Source organism: Phymastichus coffea, unplaced genomic scaffold (assembly GCF_024137745.1).
Source record: "Phymastichus coffea isolate CEN01 unplaced genomic scaffold, Cenicafe_Pcof_1.1 PCOF00020, whole genome shotgun sequence".
Classification (NCBI taxonomy): Eukaryota; Metazoa; Arthropoda; class Insecta; order Hymenoptera; family Eulophidae; genus Phymastichus; species Phymastichus coffea.
This window is the reverse complement of record NW_026706831.1, coordinates 1,152,948-1,176,235: the sequence shown is the minus strand read 5'-3', so window position 1 is coordinate 1,176,235 and position 23,288 is coordinate 1,152,948. Positions and strand designations below refer to the sequence as shown.

General features: G+C 34.4%; 1 protein-coding gene across 1 annotated transcript in view; it reads left to right on the top strand.

The window, feature by feature from the left end:
- The window catches only part of LOC131675393 (dynein axonemal heavy chain 8), a 53,767-nt gene that overhangs the window by 16,341 nt on the left and 14,138 nt on the right, over positions 1–23,288 (top strand). Inside the window, exons 45-55 of the mRNA XM_058954361.1 lie at positions 721–1,017; positions 1,171–1,326; positions 1,470–1,625; positions 10,838–11,125; positions 11,213–11,466; positions 18,204–18,638; positions 18,752–19,028; positions 19,111–19,297; positions 19,410–19,671; positions 19,820–20,059; positions 23,052–23,219. Of these exons, the coding sequence (XP_058810344.1) occupies positions 721–1,017; positions 1,171–1,326; positions 1,470–1,625; positions 10,838–11,125; positions 11,213–11,466; positions 18,204–18,638; positions 18,752–19,028; positions 19,111–19,297; positions 19,410–19,671; positions 19,820–20,059; positions 23,052–23,219 (2,720 nt within the window). The remainder of the gene's footprint in view (positions 1–720; positions 1,018–1,170; positions 1,327–1,469; positions 1,626–10,837; positions 11,126–11,212; positions 11,467–18,203; positions 18,639–18,751; positions 19,029–19,110; positions 19,298–19,409; positions 19,672–19,819; positions 20,060–23,051; positions 23,220–23,288) is intronic.

Here is a 23,288-nt window from a genome sequence, read left to right as displayed (position 1 = left end):
GCAATTAGGCCACATAATACTCGCCATTGACGATTTTTTTTTTCAAAGATAATGAATTAAAATTATCTCATGCACATTCTAAAAAAAGTCTAACTCTAATTTATTATTTTTTGGCGTAAGACGTTTTAAATGAAAGTATTGAATCACAAAACGATAACTAAGTTATTCCATGTTTACAAAATTCATAAAGAATGTTTATATTTAATGATTTTTAAATAAATACTAGGGATAAATTAATAAAATACTAATGAGCATAGTGTCGTGAACAAAGTTGCCGCTGGAAAAATTTTTCTCAGGGTCCTAGAAATTATTCTATTTAACATATTGAAATAACTCGTAGAGACTCTGATATAATTTTTTCGAGCGGCAACGTTGGAATTCCAACTATAAGTTTTTTAAAGTTGGTACTTTCTGAAAATCATACAGATTTTGGGTTAGCATCGTCGTTTATACGTTAGGTCGGATATTTTTGATACACGCCTCGTAATAATGTAATAAAACTTTTTTTTGCTATATATATTTCGTTTGAATTTTACACTATCAATTTATATATTAAAATTAAATTTTAACGGGTTGGATTTTATGGCTTTCAAATTATTCAGTAAGAATGACTATTGTACCATTGTTTTATCATTAACTCTCAACTCTACTTCCTACTAATTATTATTATTTCTAATTATTATTATTTTCATTAAAAGAATTTTATGGTTGTATTTCTAGAAAATTGTTGATCTAGCAGATCTATGTCAAACGAAAATGGATACTGCTATAGCTATGATTGATGGATTGTCCGGAGAACGATCGCGTTGGACTAACCAACTTACAACATTTCAATCTGAAACAGAAAGATTAGTCGGAGATGTGCTAATACTGACTGGATTTTTAACGTACTGTGGACCTTTTAATCAAGAATTTCGTTTATACTTGAGAAAAATTTGGTTTAATTATCTTCAACGGAGAAAAATACCTGTGTCTTTAGATGTTGATATAATAGAATTTCTAACGGATACAGCGACGGTTAGTTATTTGCCAACATGGATTATTTCGTTTTATTATATCTCAGTTCACATAAGAAATTTTCGACATAAAATACTTGGATTTTTTGTATTATCGCCTTATGTATTTTATTCACAATGTTTGATGTAAGCTTTAATTGATAAATATTTCCAGATTGGAGAGTGGAATTTACAGGGACTACCAAGTGATGAACTTTCTATTCAAAATGGAATAATCGTAACAAAGGGATCGCGGTATCCTCTGCTCATCGATCCTCAGCTGCAAGGAAAGGGATGGATCATTAATAAAGAAAAAGAGTTCAATTTACAAGTAATTATATGTTCGATTCAATGAATCAATATTAGTTATATCGCGTACAAAATATGTTTACTTTTATGCTTGGAGTATTCCAAAAAGAATTATGTCAAATGAAAAACCTACTCTTGCTAAGGGCACATAACAATTAATTCTAGCTCACTTTATTGTCACACAAGTACTTTAGAAATCATTTAGAAGATTGCGTTTCCATGGGACGACCAATATTGATACAAGATGTTGGTGAGGAGTTAGATCCAGTATTGGACAATTTATTGGAAAAGAATTTCATTAAAATCGGTCTGTCATTAAAGGTATAATCACTATGCATTAATACTATTACTACTGCAAAGCTATAATTTAACTTTTTACATTTAATTTATTTGGCTTATGGGTATGGTTTGATTTTTTGTAAATCATGCAGAACTCACAAAATTTGACCTTATTGTGAATTTAATAAATATAATTTTAAGTCATAAGTTCAAATATTCAATTAATTAGATACACTCACATATACACTCACACACACACACGCGCGCGCGCGCACACGCACAGAGACGTACGCACACACAATATACATATTTATAGTTGGCGTGGCAGAGTTTTTTTTTATTATAGGCCAATCAATGAAGCCAAAAATGAGGTATTTTGTGACATTAATACTAACAGCAAACCGACTATGCAAAGTTGTTTAATACTATGCGTAGATGAAAACGTATATGTTTCCAACTCGCAACTTTCATTTAATAACTTTTTACAGCCGTTTGAAATTTGCAAAAACATGTTTTTCGCGTATAAAACCAAAACTATTGAAGTTAGGTATGTACCTCAATGGAATAAGTTATAGATAATAGAATTATCTATAAAATGAGCTATCGTTCATCTCAATCGAGTAATTAATAATCAATATAATTACAAAAAACATCAAAATTGATCAAAAAAGGTAACATTTCAAAAATTAGTATCTCCACATAAAGTGATGTTGAAAGAATTAGCTTATGATATTTTGTAGATTGCATTGTCTTCTTCATGTATGCTAAATCTGAGCTATATATAATTATTACTTTCGGCACTACAGTAATGACAATTAAACCTTTTTTTTTAGTACATCTTGCATAATGCCCTGTGGCTCAGCCGTTCGAGTTATACATTATTTGAAAAAAGTTTTTTAAATCTCAATAATCAAACTACAACTTTGTCATTTGAACTTTTGCTCTAAAATCAGTTTAAAAGGGTGAAATTTGTCGTTGAATATCGGGCAAAATGCGCCCGAGCGTTAAAGAAAGCGAGCGGTGGGAGATACAGATCCCGCGGAGGGGAAGTATATATATAGTAATAGAAAAGCCAGGCGCTCGGCGTTTGACTTTAATATTACTTATTTTGATATATATATAATTACTATTTTACTGAAATTTAATTAACAGTTTGAGATATTATTTATAATAATTATATTTATAATGTTATTTACAATAAATTTTAATTTGTTTCATTATACTTAAAAATTATGACATTATTATGGTAATACAATAGATACTTAATTTAAATATTAAAGTTATTCATTAAATCTATATCTTTTAGCGCAGTGTACTTGATCCATGTCTATTACATTATCTAGATTATCACACACACTATCAATTATAGTTTCGCATTCTATTATTTCACCATTTTCGTAATCACTATCGCACCTGATAATGATGTTTTTTTCAAAATTGAAACAAGATTCTTCGTGACAATGTGCACAAAGATTTGTACATTTTAACCCATTTTTCCGGCAAGTACAAGAATAACAATCTACGCAGCCTTTCTTGCTACACGAACAAGATATTTGTTCAAGCAATTTTTTCGGCACAAGTGGCTCTTTAGTACCTATAGGTAAAAGACTATTGTTATCTATTTCCCATCCCCAATCTGTTGCTTTTACATTTGAATTTCCTAGCCATCTTTGAACTTGATAATAAACTATAAACGCGTGCTCTTTTGCTGTTCCTTCGGTTGATGGCAAAGATTCTAATTAAAATTTGGATTTGACTTTGGCCGTGCTAAAATGAAAATAGCGAAGGTCATTTAACGAGAAAGCATTAGATTTTTCTATTAAAATCTTTTCTGCTTTACTGCTATAAATACCCATAATTAAAATGAATGCACTGCTCGCAACTTCGTCGTGAGTAGCATCTTTTTTATAAAAAACTGAAGCGAATTCTATTAATTTTTGATGATTAAATATTTCCATCAATTTACTTTTACCTTGTTTGTAGAAAGCAGATGTGGTATCGCAACCACAAAATGCATGCAAAAAGCCTACAATGCTTAACAAATCTTTATATAAAAAGCTAGTATTACTCTAGTATTCATAATTATGAATACCTTTACTGCCTTTTCTGAAAAAGATATTACTCACATTTTGTCCTATTTGCGTTAATATTACTAATAAATCTATATCTGTGCCTACAATAATTGTAATGTTATCACTATCGACGCGCGCATTGTCAATCGCTGTTTGAACAATCAAAACATCGGCATCATCAGAAGCAATTTTTGTTCTGAAACCTATTTCATTTAATAAATGGCATAATATTTCAATTAATTTGATTTTGTTTTTTTCATTACTCAAAAATTGTTGCTGATTAACCGTTATTTTCGTATGATTTTTAAATGCTATTTCCCTACCTACATTTTTTAATTTTCGCTGAGAACGCTCAACCGATTTCGTTACATTTGCATCATCTTCTGGATAACCGTCGAAGACTATATAACTATTGGGTTCATAATGAACTTTTGCATACGAAATATACTTATTTAATATGCACTCTATTGTCTCATTACAATTCCAAACGACTTTACGAAGAAAAAATCCCCCGTCTACTACATGAGTAGTTTTGCCCTTGATCTCGATAATATCGACTTTTTCAAAATTTGAATAAAATGCTGATTTTTTTGTTTTCCGCATACCATTTTCATCGAATAATGACAATGGCACTGAAGATAGTTCAAATCTGCTGCTATATTCCCTAATATCTTCTAGAGTTTTTATATTTAACGCTAGTTTTTGAAATATCAATTCCGGTGATATATGAACTACTTGGTTGCTGATATTTTTTATTATTGAATTAGTGGTTTGTAAATTAACAACTTTACTGCTCCGCTTAAATTTTAAGGATGAATATGTTTTATGAGCTGTATTTTTCATTAATGCATTCCCGATTTCGAAAGCTTTAAAACAATTTACAGAAGACAAATCACCAACATAGCCAGAAAATATATTAATAATTTTGTTTGTGTCTGGGAATGGATTATAGAATTCGAAAAAGTGTAATAGTTTATTTAAATCATCAGCATCTCGATTAATACGAGACACCCTATTATCTACGTGTTGCTCAGACGTGGCAAATGTAACGTTACAGAAATTTTCCATCGCACTACTAACTTCTAATACAGCTACTCTAGACATAACCCATTTTCCTACAACCAATTCTGTCAAACCTCCAGTACATTTGATTGGCCTCATTAACATCTGCTCTATGGTCATATATGACCATATGCCAGACCAAAATCTGTTATACCGCCTAATCGTGCAGTAGCCCTGATTACAAAACTTATCATACTCAACAATGTCCATAACATCTTTTAATTTTAGCATATGCTGTATATACAATAAGCTAGCTTTGGAATACAAATGATGCCCCGAAGCATAAAGAATTGGAATCATTAATTTAATAATTTCCAAATGCAACGGAAAATTGCCAGAACGTTCGGCATCTATAAATCGTTGAATTAAATAAATTATTTCAAAATATTGCACCCACAGTTGACACGTTGGTCCATTATTTTTTAGATAATTGACGCGTTCTACAAATTTTTGCTTTATATTTTGCATAATATCAGATTCAAGTTTATTGTTAAAATTATCCCCTCCTACGTCTAATAGAGATTGATTTAAAAAATTTTTTTCATTATCATCAAGATCTATTTGTTTAAAAATGATAGAAGCAAGTGCTGCTTGGACTAACAGATGGCCTCTCACAGCTCGAGAAAAAGCTTGGCCAATAAGAGCTTTATCAGCAGATAATTCAGAATAAATTGAACTAAAAGCTTCTTTAAGGCCACTTCCACCCATTATATATCCGACAGATGAAATATAAGACATTAATAGATGGAAGCCGCCTAAACGAGGAAATACTGATATCAGGTTATGGGGATCGTTATCGGGATCAATAGAGGAAACGATTTCCATTGCTTTCATAAACAATGGCAAGTCGAACGTAACAAAACAATGTTTTTGTTTGTTAATATTGGCTCTTTGCCTAGCATCGATTAATGAGGTTAATATAGTTTTATGGTCGCTTGGAGGAGCATTAATAAATGGCAAAGGGATAATTTTTGATGTGTCAAATTCATCATTCAATAAATAAAATTTGTTCATGAATCCATTCCAGTTTGGTGTTTGTTGTGGTGCACTAAATTTTTCATAGAACCACAACAAATCGATAGGTTTTAATCTACCAATTGTATCGATACTATCTAATGCTAACTCATCTACAGTTATAGAACTTAAATTAAAAGGCTTCTTATTATTAAAAGTACTTAATGGTGTAAACCCGAATGTATTAGTTGAATCAAACGAAAAGGCTCCTTTTAAACGTGGAATACAAGTATTCGAGCGTACTGACGCTGATGGCGTCACACACATTATACCGTCCATAGAATGGAAAGTATTTTTTCCATCAATAGTGCAAGTATTGTGATCTGCATTGTCATATACGAATTGCAAATACGAATCGGAGATGGAATCTATAGTTTCTGGACAGTTCACAATCGATGTTTCAAATCGAGTTGTCTCAAAATATGAAGCACAAAGACCTAAATTATGAAGACAATCTATGATACCTTTAGCAGCATATTTAGTGTGAATCATACATGAAAGTGCTAGTAATATTGAAGAAGAAAACGACCGTGGTCTAACGACAGACATTAAAATATGGCCTAAAGTACCAATTTTATTATCTAATTTGAAATCAGGGCCTTTTTTGGGAGTACGTTTATGTGTTTTTAATAATACGTCGAGAAATACTTTCAGTGCTTCTGGAATTTCTTCGTTAACATTATCTAAAAATGTAGTTGGCGATTTATAACTATCAATGTCGCATTTCATTGAACGAATATCTTGCAATTCTGCGGCTTCTGTAATTATACGTAGTTTTTCTTCTCGCAGGTCACTTTTACGATTATCATAAAAATTTTTTTCACTATATAATCCTCCTAACCTTTTCAAACAAATAATTTGATCATTGGTAACTGTATAAGTAACTATCTCATCTTCAAAGTGTTTTTTTAGAGCATCTTCAACACGATTAAGCGGTGGTAAATCTGCAGACCCGTGAATACTAATATATTGATTTAAAATTTTTTTTAACGAAAATTGGCACTCTTCGTTATTTTCTAATAAAAAATTAATAATATATGATATTAAATGAGACATTTCATCACTTATAGGTTTACCTATCACGTTTGTTGGACTATATAAATAAAACTTGCTTAAGCAACGTCGATGATAAAAAACATTTGCCTGAGTGTAATATTCATCGTTCTTGTCTTTTAAATTACATACACGCGACGATATCATTAAATTAACTTAATTTTCTTGATACGTTTCAAGCTGCGCTATAATGCTATCTATAGTACTCTGCTGCAATACACGAGAATATTTGTCCGCATTATAAAATTTTTGCGAACAGAATAAACAATACGTAGAAAAATCAAATTGAAGCCCTTCCTCTTTATGTTTTCTACCTACTTCAACAATTTTGAGTGCATTTTTCAGTGCCGCTTTTATATTCGATTCCCTAACATACATTGTTTGACAAACTCTATGTACAGTAATTTCTTGCACTTTTCCCAAATCTACATGTTTATTGTCCTTTCTTCGACGGCTAACGCTTGCTAATTTCTCAATACCCCGTTGTTTAACTTTACAAGACTTATTAGGATCTAGTACCTTATCACATAGTATGCAAAAGTTTACATCGTTTTCGCCTGGCTGTTCACCGATGTATTCTAGAGCAGGGATTTCAACGTCATTGTCTTCCTCTGATGAATGTCCTGCTATGTTGTGGAAGTCGTCAGTTGCAGCCATAATGAAAAGTTGCAAGATGAAAGACAACTTAATTATCTGTAAGTTATGAATAACATATTAGAACAATTTCACAAGCTGTACATAGTACACCGCTGAATTTATTGATTTAATTGTACTGAACTTATTGTAACATACATATTAATATGAATATAAAAATGATTTATATATATTAATATATTAATATATTGTAATTACAATAACTTCAAGTAAATTTTATAAATAGGAAAGGAACAGTCCAGTAGAATCAGTTTTAAATAAGGCGCATATTAAAACCCCCTATCCGTCACCTCGAATTTCTTTTTGCGTTTAGCAATATACATTTTTTTAGCTAAAAAAAGCGAAAAACGGCACTTTTTTTTACTTGCGCGCTGTTTACTCGAAATCTATTAGAGATACGAAAATAATTTACTGGAATAAAGTTGTAGAGCGTTAAATTTGCAACAAAGTAGCATAGTTTAAAATCGTTAGAGTCAATTTAGCGCGACTGTAGCGGCAAAACAAAAATACAAATTTTTTTTTGATAAACGTTTTCTGCGACTAACAATGTTAATTGTTAATGTCTTCGTACATTTTTGATAAATATTCTATAAAAATATACTATATTTAACAAATAATTAAATTATTAAGTTATTAAATTATATAAAAAAGCATGCTTTCACTACAACTCGTTAACTAATAAGAATACAATTAATGTAATGTCATATTTGAGTTTGTGAAGATTTGCTATATCAATTTAAAAAAAAAACTTCAAATTTGGTTAATTAGAAACAGAGATAAGTCAATGTTGACGGCGTGATTCGATTTTTAGCAGCTTAATCAATTTTTCGACTCCACGCTAGGATACCCCAACCACCGCACGCAAAAATTTAATGAATATCAGGTAGCAGGATTCTTCTCGAACGGTCAAACTTTCACTTGCCTTTCAAGGGATATACTAATTTATGTCTATTTCTCTAATCCCATTTATTATAAATTTTATGAATAGCAGGTAGCAGGATCCTTCTCGAATTGTCAAACTTTCATTTGTCTTTGAAAGGACATCCTTCATTACAGATCCAGTGTCCTAAGCTGCTTACTTCTTTCTAAAATTTACGTTGAACTGTCTACTATCGCGAAATGTACTGAAATATTAGAAATAAGTAATCATATATTTATATATATATATATACAAATACATGTGCATATATATAAGTATATACTGTACTGTACTGTATACTGTACGAAGTATATATTATATTTCTAAAATTTAAATTTGAAGAAACATTTACACTTCCACTTTTATTCTACGATTCTATATAAAACAAATGTCTATATATTAAATATAAATAAAATTTCAGAAACTTGCCTAAATGTTATGTGGTTGATTTAAAGAAGGTGCTATGACCAATAACAATTAATAATTACAGATTTCGGAATAGCTAGAACACAACCATCCAGACTAAATGTTCCAAAGGAACTGATGAGCTGGCCTGGGCCGCTCCAAAACTAGCATATTCTATATGTATATACTATACTGTATATACTGTACATTCAAAAATAACCGTTACGTTTTAGGGACACTTATAATGTGATAAATACAAATATATAATTACCAAAAATGAACATGTATTTTGTTTAAATGTTAATGAAATAACTACATTTTTTATGGGGATAAATGTATTATAAATAAATATAAATTACTATTTGCCTACATTATAATAAAATATATACATATATTTATATGTTTCGTATTATTTATTTAACAAATATCGAATGCGTACTTAATTAACTTGAAAAATAAAAAAAATTTCAGTAAAATAGCGTAAATAATATCAAAATAAGTAATATTAAAGTCAAACGCCGAGCGCCTGGTTTTTCTATTACTACATATACTTCCCCTCCGCGGGATCTGTATCTCCCACCGCTCGCTTTCTTTAACTCTCGGGCACATTTTGCCCGATATTCAACGACAAATTTCACCCTTTTAAACTGATTTTAGAGCAAAAGTTCAAATGACAAAGTTGTAGTTTGATTATTGAGATTTAAAAAACTTTTTTCAAATAATGTATAACTCGAACGGCTGAGCCACAGGGCATTATGCAAGATATACTAAAAAAAAAGGTTTAATTGTCATTACTGTAGTGCCGAAAGTAATAATTATATATAGCTCAGATTTAGCATACATGAAGAAGATAATGCAATCTACAAAATATCATAAGCTAATTCTTTCAACATCACTTTATGTGGAGATACTAATTTTTGAAATGTTACCTTTTTTGATCAATTTTGATGTTTTTTGTAATTATATTGATTATTAATTACTCGATTGAGATGAACGATAGCTCATTTTATAGATAATTCTATTATCTATAACTTATTCCATTGAGGTACATACCTAACTTCAATAGTTTTGGTTTTATACGCGAAAAACATGTTTTTGCAAATTTCAAACGGCTGTAAAAAGTTATTAAATGAAAGTTGCGAGTTGGAAACATATACGTTTTCATCTACGCATAGTATTAAACAACTTTGCATAGTCGGTTTGCTGATAGTATTAATGTCACGAAAAAATCTTCATTGATTGGCCTATTAAGCTTTCAAATCTTGATACAGATTTATTCGCTATACATTGAATTATATTTATAGAATACTAACAATAATGTTTAATGAGAGTTTTGTTTATTTTCTTTTTTTTTTAACAAGATATTCTTTTGTTATTTACTATATACGTAGATTACAGTTTTTCAAGAAGTTAACGATTACAAGTTAAGTTAACTTACAAGCTACAATGTTGGAGTCTTTGAGTAAAGTAATTGTGTCGTATTAGGGCCTTGGATTTATCTTAGAAAGCTGATTTTTTAGAATTTCCCTTTAAACTGAGTGTAATGGACAGTGCCATAATACATGTTCAATGTCTTGAGAGCTATATGAGCAAAAACAACTAGGGTTATCAATTAAAGACATTCTAGCTAAAAAAACGATTAAGTTATAATGTCTTAGTCGTTTTATTGTTACATTGATTTCTCGAGACAGCTTTCTTTTATAAAACCATAACTTCGTACAGTCATTGTAAAAATGATCAAAGTATTTTTTTCCTTTTTCTTATGGCAATGAGTCATATTCTCTAACTTACATATATATTTGTTCAACAAGTGAACAACCCGATGAGATCAACTAAATTGCTGACAAAACGTTGTTTACTAAATTTAGAGACCGAAGGTTTATTTTATTCACTTACTTCTTCCTAATTTTATTGTAATATTTTCAATTTTAATTTTATGTGTGTGTATGTCTTTAAAAATATTGAATTTATTAAGAAACAAAAGGCATCTCATACCTTTGCTAATAAGTAAAAATATACTGTAGCTAATAGTTTGGTATTATTGACTTGGTAATTTTATACAATTCAATACTTAGGTCAAGCTCGGTGATAAGGAAGTCGATATCCATAAGGACTTTAGACTATATATAACGACTAAACTGCCCAACCCTTCGTATCCTCCAGAGGTTTTCGCTCGAACTTCAATTATAGATTTTACAGTAACAATGAAAGGATTAGAAGATCAACTTTTAGGTAGAGTTATTTTAACTGAAAAAAAAGAGCTCGAAACCGAAAGAACTCGACTTATTACTGATGTTACGGCAAACAAAAGAAAAATCAAAGAACTCGAAGCTAATTTACTCCATAAATTAACAACTGTCCAAGTATATAATAAAATAATATTATCACGATCGCGTTAATATGTTCTGGTAAAGTTTTTGAAAACTAAACATTACATAATCATCTTCTAGGGTCCTTTAATTGAAGATTTGGAATTAATGTCGGTACTAAATAATACTAAGCAAACTGCGGCTGAAGTAAACGAGAAGTTGACAGTTGCTAAAGAAACAGAAATAAAAATTAACACTACTCGAGAAGAATTTCGACCAGTTGCGACTCGAGGCAGTGTTTTATACTTCTTAATATGTGATATGGCTCACGTGAATTGTATGTATCAAACATCACTGGCTCAGTTTTTAGAGAGATTTGATATTTCAATGGCAAGGTATGTTATATTAATCGCTAGTCATGATTTAAAAATTAATAGCGATTTCCGAGGCAGGGGATTGTTTATCAACAATTTCGATGTCATAAGTTAGCGAAACTTTGGCAATTTTATTTTATTCAGATACGATTACTTTTTTGCTATTGGCAGATTGCCAAAGTTATAAACAAAAATGTTTTCAGAAAAGTTCGGTAAAAGATTTTTGCATTGCAGCGCTGATTCACTAAATTTCTTCCATAATATTTGTTTGACTTGTTTATTATGCTTCTGATGTGTGACTACAATTACACTTCAAAATTGACACGTCAATTTCTAAAACATAAGAAACAACGTAACGATGAAAGAAAACATGGTTTGTAAAATTTGTTGCAAACTTTTTTCGATTTAAATGTACTTCATAACGTTGGTACTTACAGAAATCAAAAATAATTATAAATTATTATTTTACTTTATTATACAAAGTGTCCCAAAATTCTCGGGACCGGCTAAAAACTCGAACAGAACGGATTATTAGGAAAAAAATTTTAGATAAAGTTTATAGTTTTGTTATTGAAGAATCTGAAGGTGACCTAGATTTTGACCTTAAAATTATTTTTTAAGGTTATTTCAAGGTCAAATTTTGTTTTTTTAAATAAGAACCTCTACTTTTAAGCCTAAATTTGGAATCAGCGGAAAATTTTACATTTAGATAGTCTATCATATGTGGAGTCCCGGAGACCCTCCAGATGAATTCCAAGGTCATGCATATTTCGTTGTTATTTTTTAAAATCTTTATACCCAAACAATTTTACAATAATACAGTTTAGCGACAAATGTTTCAGCCGAAAGTTACTGGAACGTGAAAAGAACATTTTGTAATGAACTTAACTCTGACCTTGAAGTTCATTTTATAAGTTATATTAAGGTCATCTTTCTTGAGTTCTTTCCAAATCCTAAATTAAGAGTGAGGTTTTTGTAAAAGAAAATAAAGCTATTTAAAAATAATTTATAATTATTTTTGATTAAACAAAGAAACTATAGAAAAGTAGATGTCATGATAATTAAGTAAATAGAGTTAAAGGGATCCTGAGTTACTTACCATGGGAGCACGTGATTTTTTACGAACAGAAAATCTGTAACTATATTGGCCCTCTTGTGGCCAACATGCAGGCTACACATCCCTATACTACTTTATTAACTTGTGTTTCGTCAGATGTTCCGTTTTATAAATCTATTTTTCGACACTCCGTGTGCAAAGTGCGTCTTTCCCGCACGCTCAACAGAAAAAGTGCGTTGGAAATCGCACTTTCCACATGTCGTATAAAAAATACGGTACGGAACATATTCGGGAAAGAGTTTCTTGTCTCGTGTGGCGTTTACGCCCGAGCGAAGCGAGCAAGAAAGAATCCCCCCCCCCCTCTCTCTCTCTCTCTCCCGCTCTCTCTCTCTCCCGCTCTCTCTCTCTCGATCGCTCCAGTCGTCAGCTCAGCCCGTGTACAGCACCTTGTAAACAAAAATCTTTGCAAAAAAATTGCACACACTCTCAGCTTGGCGCGGCGCACGGACATTTGCGAGAGTCCCCCCGAAGCAGCTGATCCTTTCCATGGGCTGTCGCTCGTTCTCGCCGTCCGAGCGTCTCGCCATGGCTGGATTTTCCGTTGGCCACGGGTGAACTCTCTGGTAGCGATCAAACAAAATAAACTACATCCCAAAACCAAAAAGAAAACCTAGAACTAAAGCTAGAACCAGAACCAAATGAACTGACAACACAAAAAACAATGTCCAAAAATAGAAACGTCACTTCTTCGAACCGGCCCGGCGCCTTCCTCGATGGAGCAACCCACTGCGAAAAACCGCTCGCGGGCACTGCCTCATACGGGTGGCGCCTATGGCACTCCGAATCATCCTACGCGTTTCCTGGGCTCACACCCTTAGGTCGAGCTCATCGTGCCCGAATCTTGCAGCCCACTGCGAGCTATCGCTGAGAGCGGTGGAATTCCACTCCCTGTGGACCGGTTTTCAGCTAACCTATGGATCGACTCACAGTTCGCACAGGTGCGGAACTTACAGTTCGGCGCCTGGCAGTTCTGGCATGACTCTCTCGACCGATCCAGAGGACATCCCAGAGCATAATGTCCCGGTTGACGACACCAGAAACAAATTGGGCTCCCCTGCGCCTGGCCAGTCTGTCCTCGGTCAGAACCAGAGCACTCCGAGATCCTATGGCTCTCCCCGTTGCAACCATAGCATCGACCCTGAAAAACATCTCTATCTCGCCTGTTCTTTGGGCTATTCTGACGATGAGCGACCTGCATATTCCCGCCAGATCTTCCCTGGTCTCTCTGTACGGTTGCATAAAACTGCTTACCGCGCACTGATACACCCCCGAGTCGCTACCCGACGAACGTCCGGACGTGGTAGTGTCAGAAATATTCCTCTTCCCTCGCCTCTTCTTCTTGATCTTCGGCTTCCCTGCCGGAGACACATCTTCTTGGACAACCACGGCACTAACTGCCACGTGGTTCTTCTTACCCTTTCCTTGATAAGCAGCGTCCTCAACCGGCAAGTTATCCTTAGCAGAAGGAGGGTGTCACCTCCTCTCACACTCACGATGTTTCTCCAGCTTTTCTTCGTAGTATTCTATATCGCGTAGAGTGCATACCGTCTTTTCCCGGATGTACCTCCCGTACTCCAGGTTTAGTTCCGCCTTTGCCAATCGGATCTGTTTTCTCTCTGACGGAGGAGGCCTCATTCGCTTTACGATGCTCTTGAACGCAGTCAGGTAATCCCCTATCGATTCATCCTCACCCTGCGTTCGATGAGCCAACACGTCGTAATACTCCTCCCTCGACAGTGTCCGACAATAGTGATGACGGAAACTGGAGGCAAACTCTCAGAACGTACGCCACGTTCCAAATTTGTTGGACAGCCACACCTCTGCGTGATCGGAGAAAATAGCATACAACGCTGGAAGCACCTCGCGATCCGGAAGCCTGTACATCTGTATGCAGCGCTCTAACCTATCCAAGAAACGCTCAGCTGAAGAGCTCACGCGCCTATCTCGCTGCCTCCTGCCTGGCCTTCCCCTGTGACGTGATTGCCTCTGGTTCGTCTCACTAGACAATTTCAGCGAAGCCGTCGACAGACCCAAATTTCCGGCTGGTCTCGCTCGATACTCCCTATTACTCATCGCTGAACCCACTGACCCCCATCCCATCTTCTGCGAAAGTCCGTCAGGACCTGAAAGCTGGGGTAGCTTGGGCTGATTCACTTCCTGCTGCGGCGTGATTTTCGCACGCGCCGACGACACTCGAAAAACGACTGAGGCGGTGGGAACCTGTGCCGCCGGAGTCACATTCCCTGCCAAAGCTCGACCACATGCACCAAAACCGAACCCAGTTCAGCCGAGATTCTCCGTTACAAAAGAAATAACAAAAAATAGATTAAGATAAATACAAAGTGAAAGGAGAATAAAAGGGCTGCAAGGAAGAGAAAGATATTGGCTAGTGAATGAAATAAGAACAAATAAATACTAGGAAGAAAAAGAAAAGAAGAATTGTATACAATGTGAAAAGGAGGAAGAAAACTAGGAATATATAGTAGAAAAATGTGAGGTAAGCGGGAAGAAGAAAAAAAATGAAAAAAATAATATTATAAGAGAAAGAAAAACTAGGATGAATATTGAAACTAAAATGAAAAAGACAAGAAAAAGAGGTAGGAGCTGTAACGTTTAGTCTTATGCTACATTATAATAAAGTTAGGACTCTAAGATATATTTGCAAATCTCGTTTCCGAGAGCAAGCAAGAAGTTGACACGTAATATTAACCGCTTGATAAGACCGAAATAGCAGTCGTTGTTATATTTTAAAAATCGCTTTTGTCTCAATCATCGAACAGCTAACATACTAATCATCTACGCAGTTCGCTACTTCGACGGGCCATTTAAAATGCGGCTAAGTACTGTTGCATCTATCGAAGAAAGGCCCGACAGCGCTTCAACAAGTACTCGGTTGAATTTCTAGGTGAAATTACTATTGTAGAGAGAGAGGAGATAGTCTAAGGCTGTTTTTTTCTTATAAGATAGAGGGTCTAATGAGTTAAGCTCTTAGATTATCATTTAGGAAAGAAAAATAACTAGGCTAAACACTGAGGAATGAAAATTAGATCTCAGGTGAATGCTGAGTCTTTATTCCAAACAGTGCTCGCGCTGCTAAGCAAGGTAGGATTTGAAGTCCCCTCTTGCCGCAGAGACGAGCGAATTCATACTTGCGAAAGAGGCTCCTTTTTATGCTTGGTAGCCCTTACAACGCTATTTGTTATATTTGCACAAATTTTAAACAAGTTTTTTCGTGAAATGGCGCACGCGAAAATAAAAGTTGGTGATTTAAAAAATTATATTGAAAATGCTGAATTTTTTAGTATAAATCGCTTGTTAAGGAAAATTCGCCTCTCAAAGTTAAATAAATGACTAACACAAAATTTACAATAAAATTATTGGAATATTTACACCAAAAAATTATTTATGATACACAGAACACTATTGAAAATAAAAATCACTAATTTAAAAAATAGTTTTTGAATAATAATTAGATAATAAATTAGCAATTATTCTTTTTCTCGTTATAAAATTAACAATCGTTCTCAGTAATAAAAAACTTGAAATTCGAGATTAGCGCATTGAAATTGACTGAAAAAATGCTTTTGTTTGTTTCAAAAACCTGAAATTATTGATTTTGCATAGTAAACAACAAATTTCCCACGCTCATGATCTCACGCTCCTTATATGGTCTTGATTTTAATCAATCACCCTAACACATTTACGCGTGTACGTGAGGTAGCGCCATAGTTTTTACAACGTTTATCCTTAGTTTTTAGATGTGTAACGGGTTGCTATTGCACAGTGAAAAGCGGAAAAAAGACAAATCAGACTAGACCGTTACAGAGCAAAAGGATAGAAGAGAGTTACAACAAGGAAACGATAGAGGGCAGAGCGCAGGAAGGAAAACAGAGAAAAATGTGTCAAACGTCTAAGGCAGGAGAGAGAGAAGAGAGAAGCGAACTTATAAAAAGAAAGCAATAAGTATAAATTGAAAAAAAATCAAATAAGCAAAAAAAGTATAAATATTCAGCTGGAAAATATAGAAAGAAAAATGAAAAGGATGGAGAAAGAGGGAAGAGAGCAAAGAAATGAGTTGGAAGAAGGGATGGAGGAGGAAAAAAAGAAAAGAAAAGAGATGCAAATAGAATAGTAGAATTAGAAGAGATGTAAAGAATAATAGAAAAAGCCTCAAAAAATTAAGAAGGAAGAATAAGACTATTAGAAGAAGGAAAAAAGGATGAAGAGAAAATAGGCGAGATGAAAGAAGGATGGAACAAAAAGGCAAGTGCGAGAATAAAAAAAATACAAACTCAAGAGAAAAGCTCGAGCGAGGATGAAAGTAAGGAATAGAAGAACACGGTATAATTTCTATGAAAAGGACCAAAGTAAGAAGAAGGCGAGGAAGTTTTGACGGAAAATCGCGGCATGGCTGGTGTTCTGCCATGGGACTCTCATCAGTGTCCACACGTTGCGCTAAACTGTGAGCGAGTGCGTATGAAGCACACACTCATGCTTGTTTTGTATGTTGAGGTGTAGTATGTGGACGAACACCAGAGGAGAGCGCAGGTGGTAAAGGAGGAGAAGAGTGAGGAGAGACAGAGAAATAGAAGATAGAAGAGAAAAGAGAGAAGAGCGAGAGAGACAGAGAGACAGACGATAAGAAAGAAAGATAGGGAACTGTGCGTGCACCCTCGATTTTCAGTCTATATCTGCCAGATTGTACAAAAGCTTCCTACGTTTCCTTAAGTTTTCCCATGATCTCACCGACGAGATAATTGTATGAAGTATACGCCTGGCACGCGGAAGGTTTTTATTATGGTATTAGCTAGGTTAGGTTAGGTTACGCCCAGTCATTTTTCGGCAAGTATATGTGGTTCTAGCGAGATAACGCGGGTGTTCGTGTGAGCGGCTATTGCTTCAAGTAGTTTGCGTTTGGCGATAAACAGCGAGGTGCGACAGCGTAGCAACGAGCAACAGCAACAACTACAGGCGGTAGACGGTAACACCAACACCACCAACAACAACAATAACAACAACAGGGACAGTGACGACGAAAAATAGCAACAGGAACAGCAATTTATAAAATATAAATATATTTATGTAACACTATATGTTTGTGATTGTATACTATGAAATCAATAAAAGAAACTAGTAAATCGGTGTGCAGTTGCGTCGTAAACCACCTATTTATCCCCTGAGTGCCACCTACACGTAACCCGAATATGTCTTCGTTAAGATTATAAAATCTTTTAAGCACCATGTCTCAGTTAGCACCAATACGGTATGCCAAAGATGTTCATTTAGCGCGCTGTAAATAATCTTTTCCATACCATACTAGCGCTTGTTTTACTTATGAAACATAAATACTAATAGAACACGTTTAAAATGCAGCTTAAAGTTTTGTATTTGTATATTCGATTGCACCAATTCAAATTTGATGTAAAACGGTGAATACTATAGTAAAAACAAAAAAAAACACATTTAAACAATTTAGCACTATCTCAAGTTCACCTACTTTAAGTAAGTCATTACACATTCGCGGGGCTCGTTACAAAAAATATCTTTTCGAAAATCGAAATCACTTGCTATATAACGTTAAATAACACTAATTATTTTTGTTACAATCAAAAATATAATAATCATTCTTTATTTACTCTAGATCTCAAAAAAATCCATCGAATCAAAAACGGATAAACAATATTATAGAATACCTGACCTTTGAAGTATTCAGATATAAAGCTCGAGGGCTTTATGAGATTCACAAATTTATGTTTGTGCTTTTAATGACTCTTAAAATTGACTTGGAACGCGGCGCCATAACGCATGAAGAATTTCAATATTTTATAAAGGGAGGAGCAGCTTTAGATTTGAACGATGTTCAGCCTAAACCTTTAACTTGCAAATGGATCACAGATATTGTCTGGTTGAATCTAGCAGCTCTTTCGTCTTTGACTAAATTTCAAAATATCATGAATCAAGTTATCGCATCGGAAAAAACTTGGAAAATTTGGTTTGATAAAGAAGCTCCTGAAGAGGATGTTATTCCAGATGGTTATAACACTCTGAATACATTCCTTCGTTTACTACTAATACGGTAATTTATTTGAGTTTGAACAAAAATTTTTCATATTATCCTTTAGTTGATATTTATTGATATCTTAATTTTTTGAAATTAATATGTTATACGTTATCCATAAAAACTTGTAGAGCCTGGTGCATGGATCGAGCTTTATCACAATCTAAAAAATATATAGCTAATTCACTAGGTGAAAGGTTTGCAGATCCTGTGATAGTATTCCTAGACGTGCTTTACGAGGAATCTAGACCAAATACGCCAATGATTGGCTTTTTAAGCATGGGATCCGATCCCACTCCATACATCGAACAACTTGCTAAGAAAATGGAAGTTTTATGTAAAAGTATTTCAATGGGTCAAGGTCAAGAGATCCATGCAAGAAAATTAATAAATAGCGCCAAAGCAGAAGTAACTATTTTTCATTTATAATATAAAGAATAGAAATACAAGTTTATCAAACTATACAAAAATTCATGATGTTATTTCATAGGGTTTTTGGGTACTTTTCCAAAATTGTCATTTAGGCCTTGAATATATGTCAGAACTTGTCAATTACATATTGGATATGGAATCATGCCATGATCGATTCCGAGTGTGGATAACAACAGAACCCCACAACCATTTCCCTATTTCATTGTTACAAATGTCCTTAAAATTTACATGCGAGCCTCCTCAAGGTATTTAAATACATACTGTACACTTATTACCAGCTCATTTTGTTTCACGTATTATTTTCAATATTTAATACTTCCTTTATTGGTGAATCATTTAACAGTAATTAAATTTTAGGAATCAAAGCTGGTCTTTTTTCAACATATAGTAGCATGAGTCAACTAATGCTTGATCAATGTGATGCACCACAGTACATTCCTTTAATTTATACAGTTTCATTTTTGCATACTGTAGTCCAAGAGCGTCGAAAATTCGGCCCACTTGGTTGGAATATTCCTTACGAATTCAACTCCGCTGACTGGCTGGCTTCATGCTTATTTATTAATAATTATTTGAGTGACTACGATCCAAAACAAGGCATTAGTTGGCCAACAATTCGGTATTCCAGCGTCTATAATTTCAAACTTTAATATAACTCAATTATTTTAAAATATTTATATTTTTTCATATTACCTTGACAAGTGTATCAATATATGAAACACCGATCGTTACAAATATTTCCATAAATATTATTTATGGCTTTTCAGATACATGATAGGTGAAGTTCAATATGGCGGCCGCGTTACTGATGACTACGATAAAAGATTACTCAATACTTTTGCGAAAGTTTGGTTTTCTGATATACTGTTTGATGAAAATTTTACTTTTTACAAAGGATATTCTATTTTACGATATAAACAAACTACTGACTATATCGCTAAGATACAAGAAATGTCAACATCTGATCCACCTCAAGCATATGGACTACATGCTAATGCAGATATCACGTAAGAAATATAATTAGAATATACCTTCAACTCATCGCTTAACGAATTCTAGATTTTGCGAAGTTTTTCATTTTTTTCATAAAATATATGTGCATTAGCCAAGCTATTTCTCTTTTTTATTAATGAAACCAGTTTAACCTGGCACAGCTATATATTTTCATTTTATTCGCAAAAAATATACTAATATTTATAATTTTTCGGGCTTAAGGAAATATATCAAATGTTTGTGTTTTCATTCGATCATCTTATAAAAAATTTCTCCTTCATCCATAAAATCAATACATTCATTAATTTATTTGTCAGTGTATTCAATATCGATCATTAGTAATAAGAGAAAAATGTGACTTCAATTATTAGAACATAATAGTTACTTTCCAAATTTAAGCAAGTGAATTTTATTGGTCAATTCATGACATATCCAAGTTGACACACAAATAAATGGTCGCATGTTGAGTTTATGAAATATATTTTTCCCGTTTTTCGGTAAAGTAATAGACAGCAATGACAGCCAAAACAGTAGTAGTCTTAATAGAATCTCTCTCCCCTATATAGCATGATCGTATTCAGACTGCCATCTAGTACTACTGTCCAGAGCGAGATTACAAGCAAACTGATAAAGCAGTCACACATTGAGAGGTTAATTCTCCCGGGTCCAAGTACTATTCTGCGACCTAGCAGCACTAACAATTTTTTCAGTTGTATCTTTTATCTACTCGAGCAGCCATGCATTTATCTGATATTTCATTAATCTACTTCACTTATAGAATAGATCTATCATTGTATGTATCATTACTCTCGTTCATAAGGTTTGCAAGGTCTCTTCATATACACCAATTACTTCCTAACATAACCCGATTATAGGATATCTAAACATTTACTTTCTGGTCGTTACTATTGCGGCTTTCCGATATATGCTGTCTCCGGATCTCACTAAGAAATCGACTCATTTACTTTTGAGATCAATTCACTAATAAAGTATCTTTCCATCTTCAGCAAGGCTCGGTTTAGAAACCGAGGTTACCGTTATTCACTTCACGGGCATCCCATTTATAGGGAGCTCAATCATTCTATACTCTAGGCTTTTATCCTGGATCCTAATGAAATAATTCAGCACTTATTTCTTGATTTTTCGTTTATTAAAGTATGTTCGGTTCCTCTTACGGAGACAATATCGAGGCTGTTTGTGCTGTCAATCCTGTATTTCACTATTTACAGGTATACCTTCATAGTGTCGGTAGGTGTATATGTGTGTTGACCTAAGACAGAGTCCTTACAAATCCATGCCTTCAAGCCAGAGGTTTTAAGATTTTTAAAAAGGTATTTACTTCTAAAACTCAGGTATGTCAGAGTTATTAGACTCCGGCAGTGTATATATAGTTTATTATATAACAGTTAGGGACCTGCTATACAGTAGACCATACATTCGTCGTATGAAATTCCCTACTAAAAACTAATAAAATTATGCCTTATTTTATAAAAATTCAATTTTTTATTTGGCGCTATAGAAATACGAGGGTGGTCCGATAAGTACTTAGCCTACAAAAGAGAAACGAAAATTTTGGAAAAGTGGCGTTTTATTTTTTAACATAGTCTCCTTTTAGTTCGATACACTTGGCCCACCGATGCTCCAACTTCTTTAACCCGTCTGAAAAATACGTTTCCTCGAGGTCTGAAAAGTAGGCTTTCGTGGCAGCGATTACCTCCTCATTCGACTCCAATTTCTGCCCGGCGAGTGACTTTTTCAAGTTTGGAAACAAAAAGAAGTCGCACGGGGCTAAATCTGGAGAATACGGTGGATGGGGCAACAGTTCGTAGCCTAATTCGACTAATTTGGCCATGGCGACGGCGGAGGTGTGAGCCGGTGCGTTGTCTGGTGGAAGAGCACTTTTTTCTTCGCCAAATGGGGTCGTTTTTTCTGCAATTCGATGTCGAATCGACCCAATAATTCGGCATAGTATAGCCCTGTGACCGTTTTGCCCCTCTCCAGGTAGTCGATGTAGATCACATCTTGTGAATCCCAGAAAACGGTGGCCATCACCTTTCCGGCCGATGGGCAGTCTTCGCCTTCTTCGGAGCACTTTCGCCGGGTAAACTCAACTGTTTCGACTGTTCCTTGGTCTCTGGTGTATACCAGTGGATCCATGTTTCGTCGACTGTCACGAAACGACGCAGAAACTCCTTCGGATTGCGCTTAAACAGCGTCAGACATTGCTCTGAAGTTGTCTCACGGTTGCGCTTGTTGTCCGGAGTGAGCAAACGCGGCACCCATCGCGCCGACAGCTTTCTCATGCCCAAAATTTCATGCAGGACATGACCCACGCGGTCTTTTGAGATGCCTACGATCTTAGATATCTCGCACACGATTTGCCAATACGAGATCGTGAATTATTGTCACGTTATCCTCCTCCGTAGTAGCCGTTTTCGGAGCACCTGAACGTGGCTCTTCAAAAATCGACGTGCGACCACGTTGAAACTCGTTAAACCAATTTTTGACGGTCGCCATCGAAGAAGAAGAGTCACCGTACACAGCATCCAAGCGCTTTTTGATTTCGCTGCGCGATTTCCCTTCCAAAAACAAAAATCGAATCACCAACCGATACTGCTCTTTTTCCATTTTTCAAAAATCAACGGACACACTTGCTTTCACACGCTCTCAAAAATAAACTACATCTCCAATCTGGCTGAAATCTTGACAGTAACCATCGAGAAGGTTGTATTACGTGACAGAATATTTCTTTTGCGAGAGTGGCGCCATCGGGCGGTGAGGCTAAGTACTTATCGGACCACCCTCGTATGTTCTAAAAATAATGAATCTCATACATACACTGGTTATGAAGAATGTCTCGAGTTTTGAAAGAAAGACACTTTCCTAGCATAAATAAAATAAATTTCCAGTAAACTCGCTTGCTCTTTCTGAAAAATATTTGACCATTAAACAAATTTTCTATAAAATAATTTATTGTTACCAATATAATTTTTAATCTGATAATAGGTATCAAAGTAATACGACACAAAACATTCTCAATACAATCATATCGGTTCAGCCTAAGGAGTCTGGAAGTGGCGGAGGAGAATCGAGAGAAATTGTAGTTAATAGACAAGCAAAAGATATGTTAGAAAAGTTACCACCACCTTACGATCCATTTAAAGTCAAGGAAAGGTATTTTGGTTTTTACAGGAACATAATAAAATATTTGAATATAATATCATTATATGTAGAAATTAATCT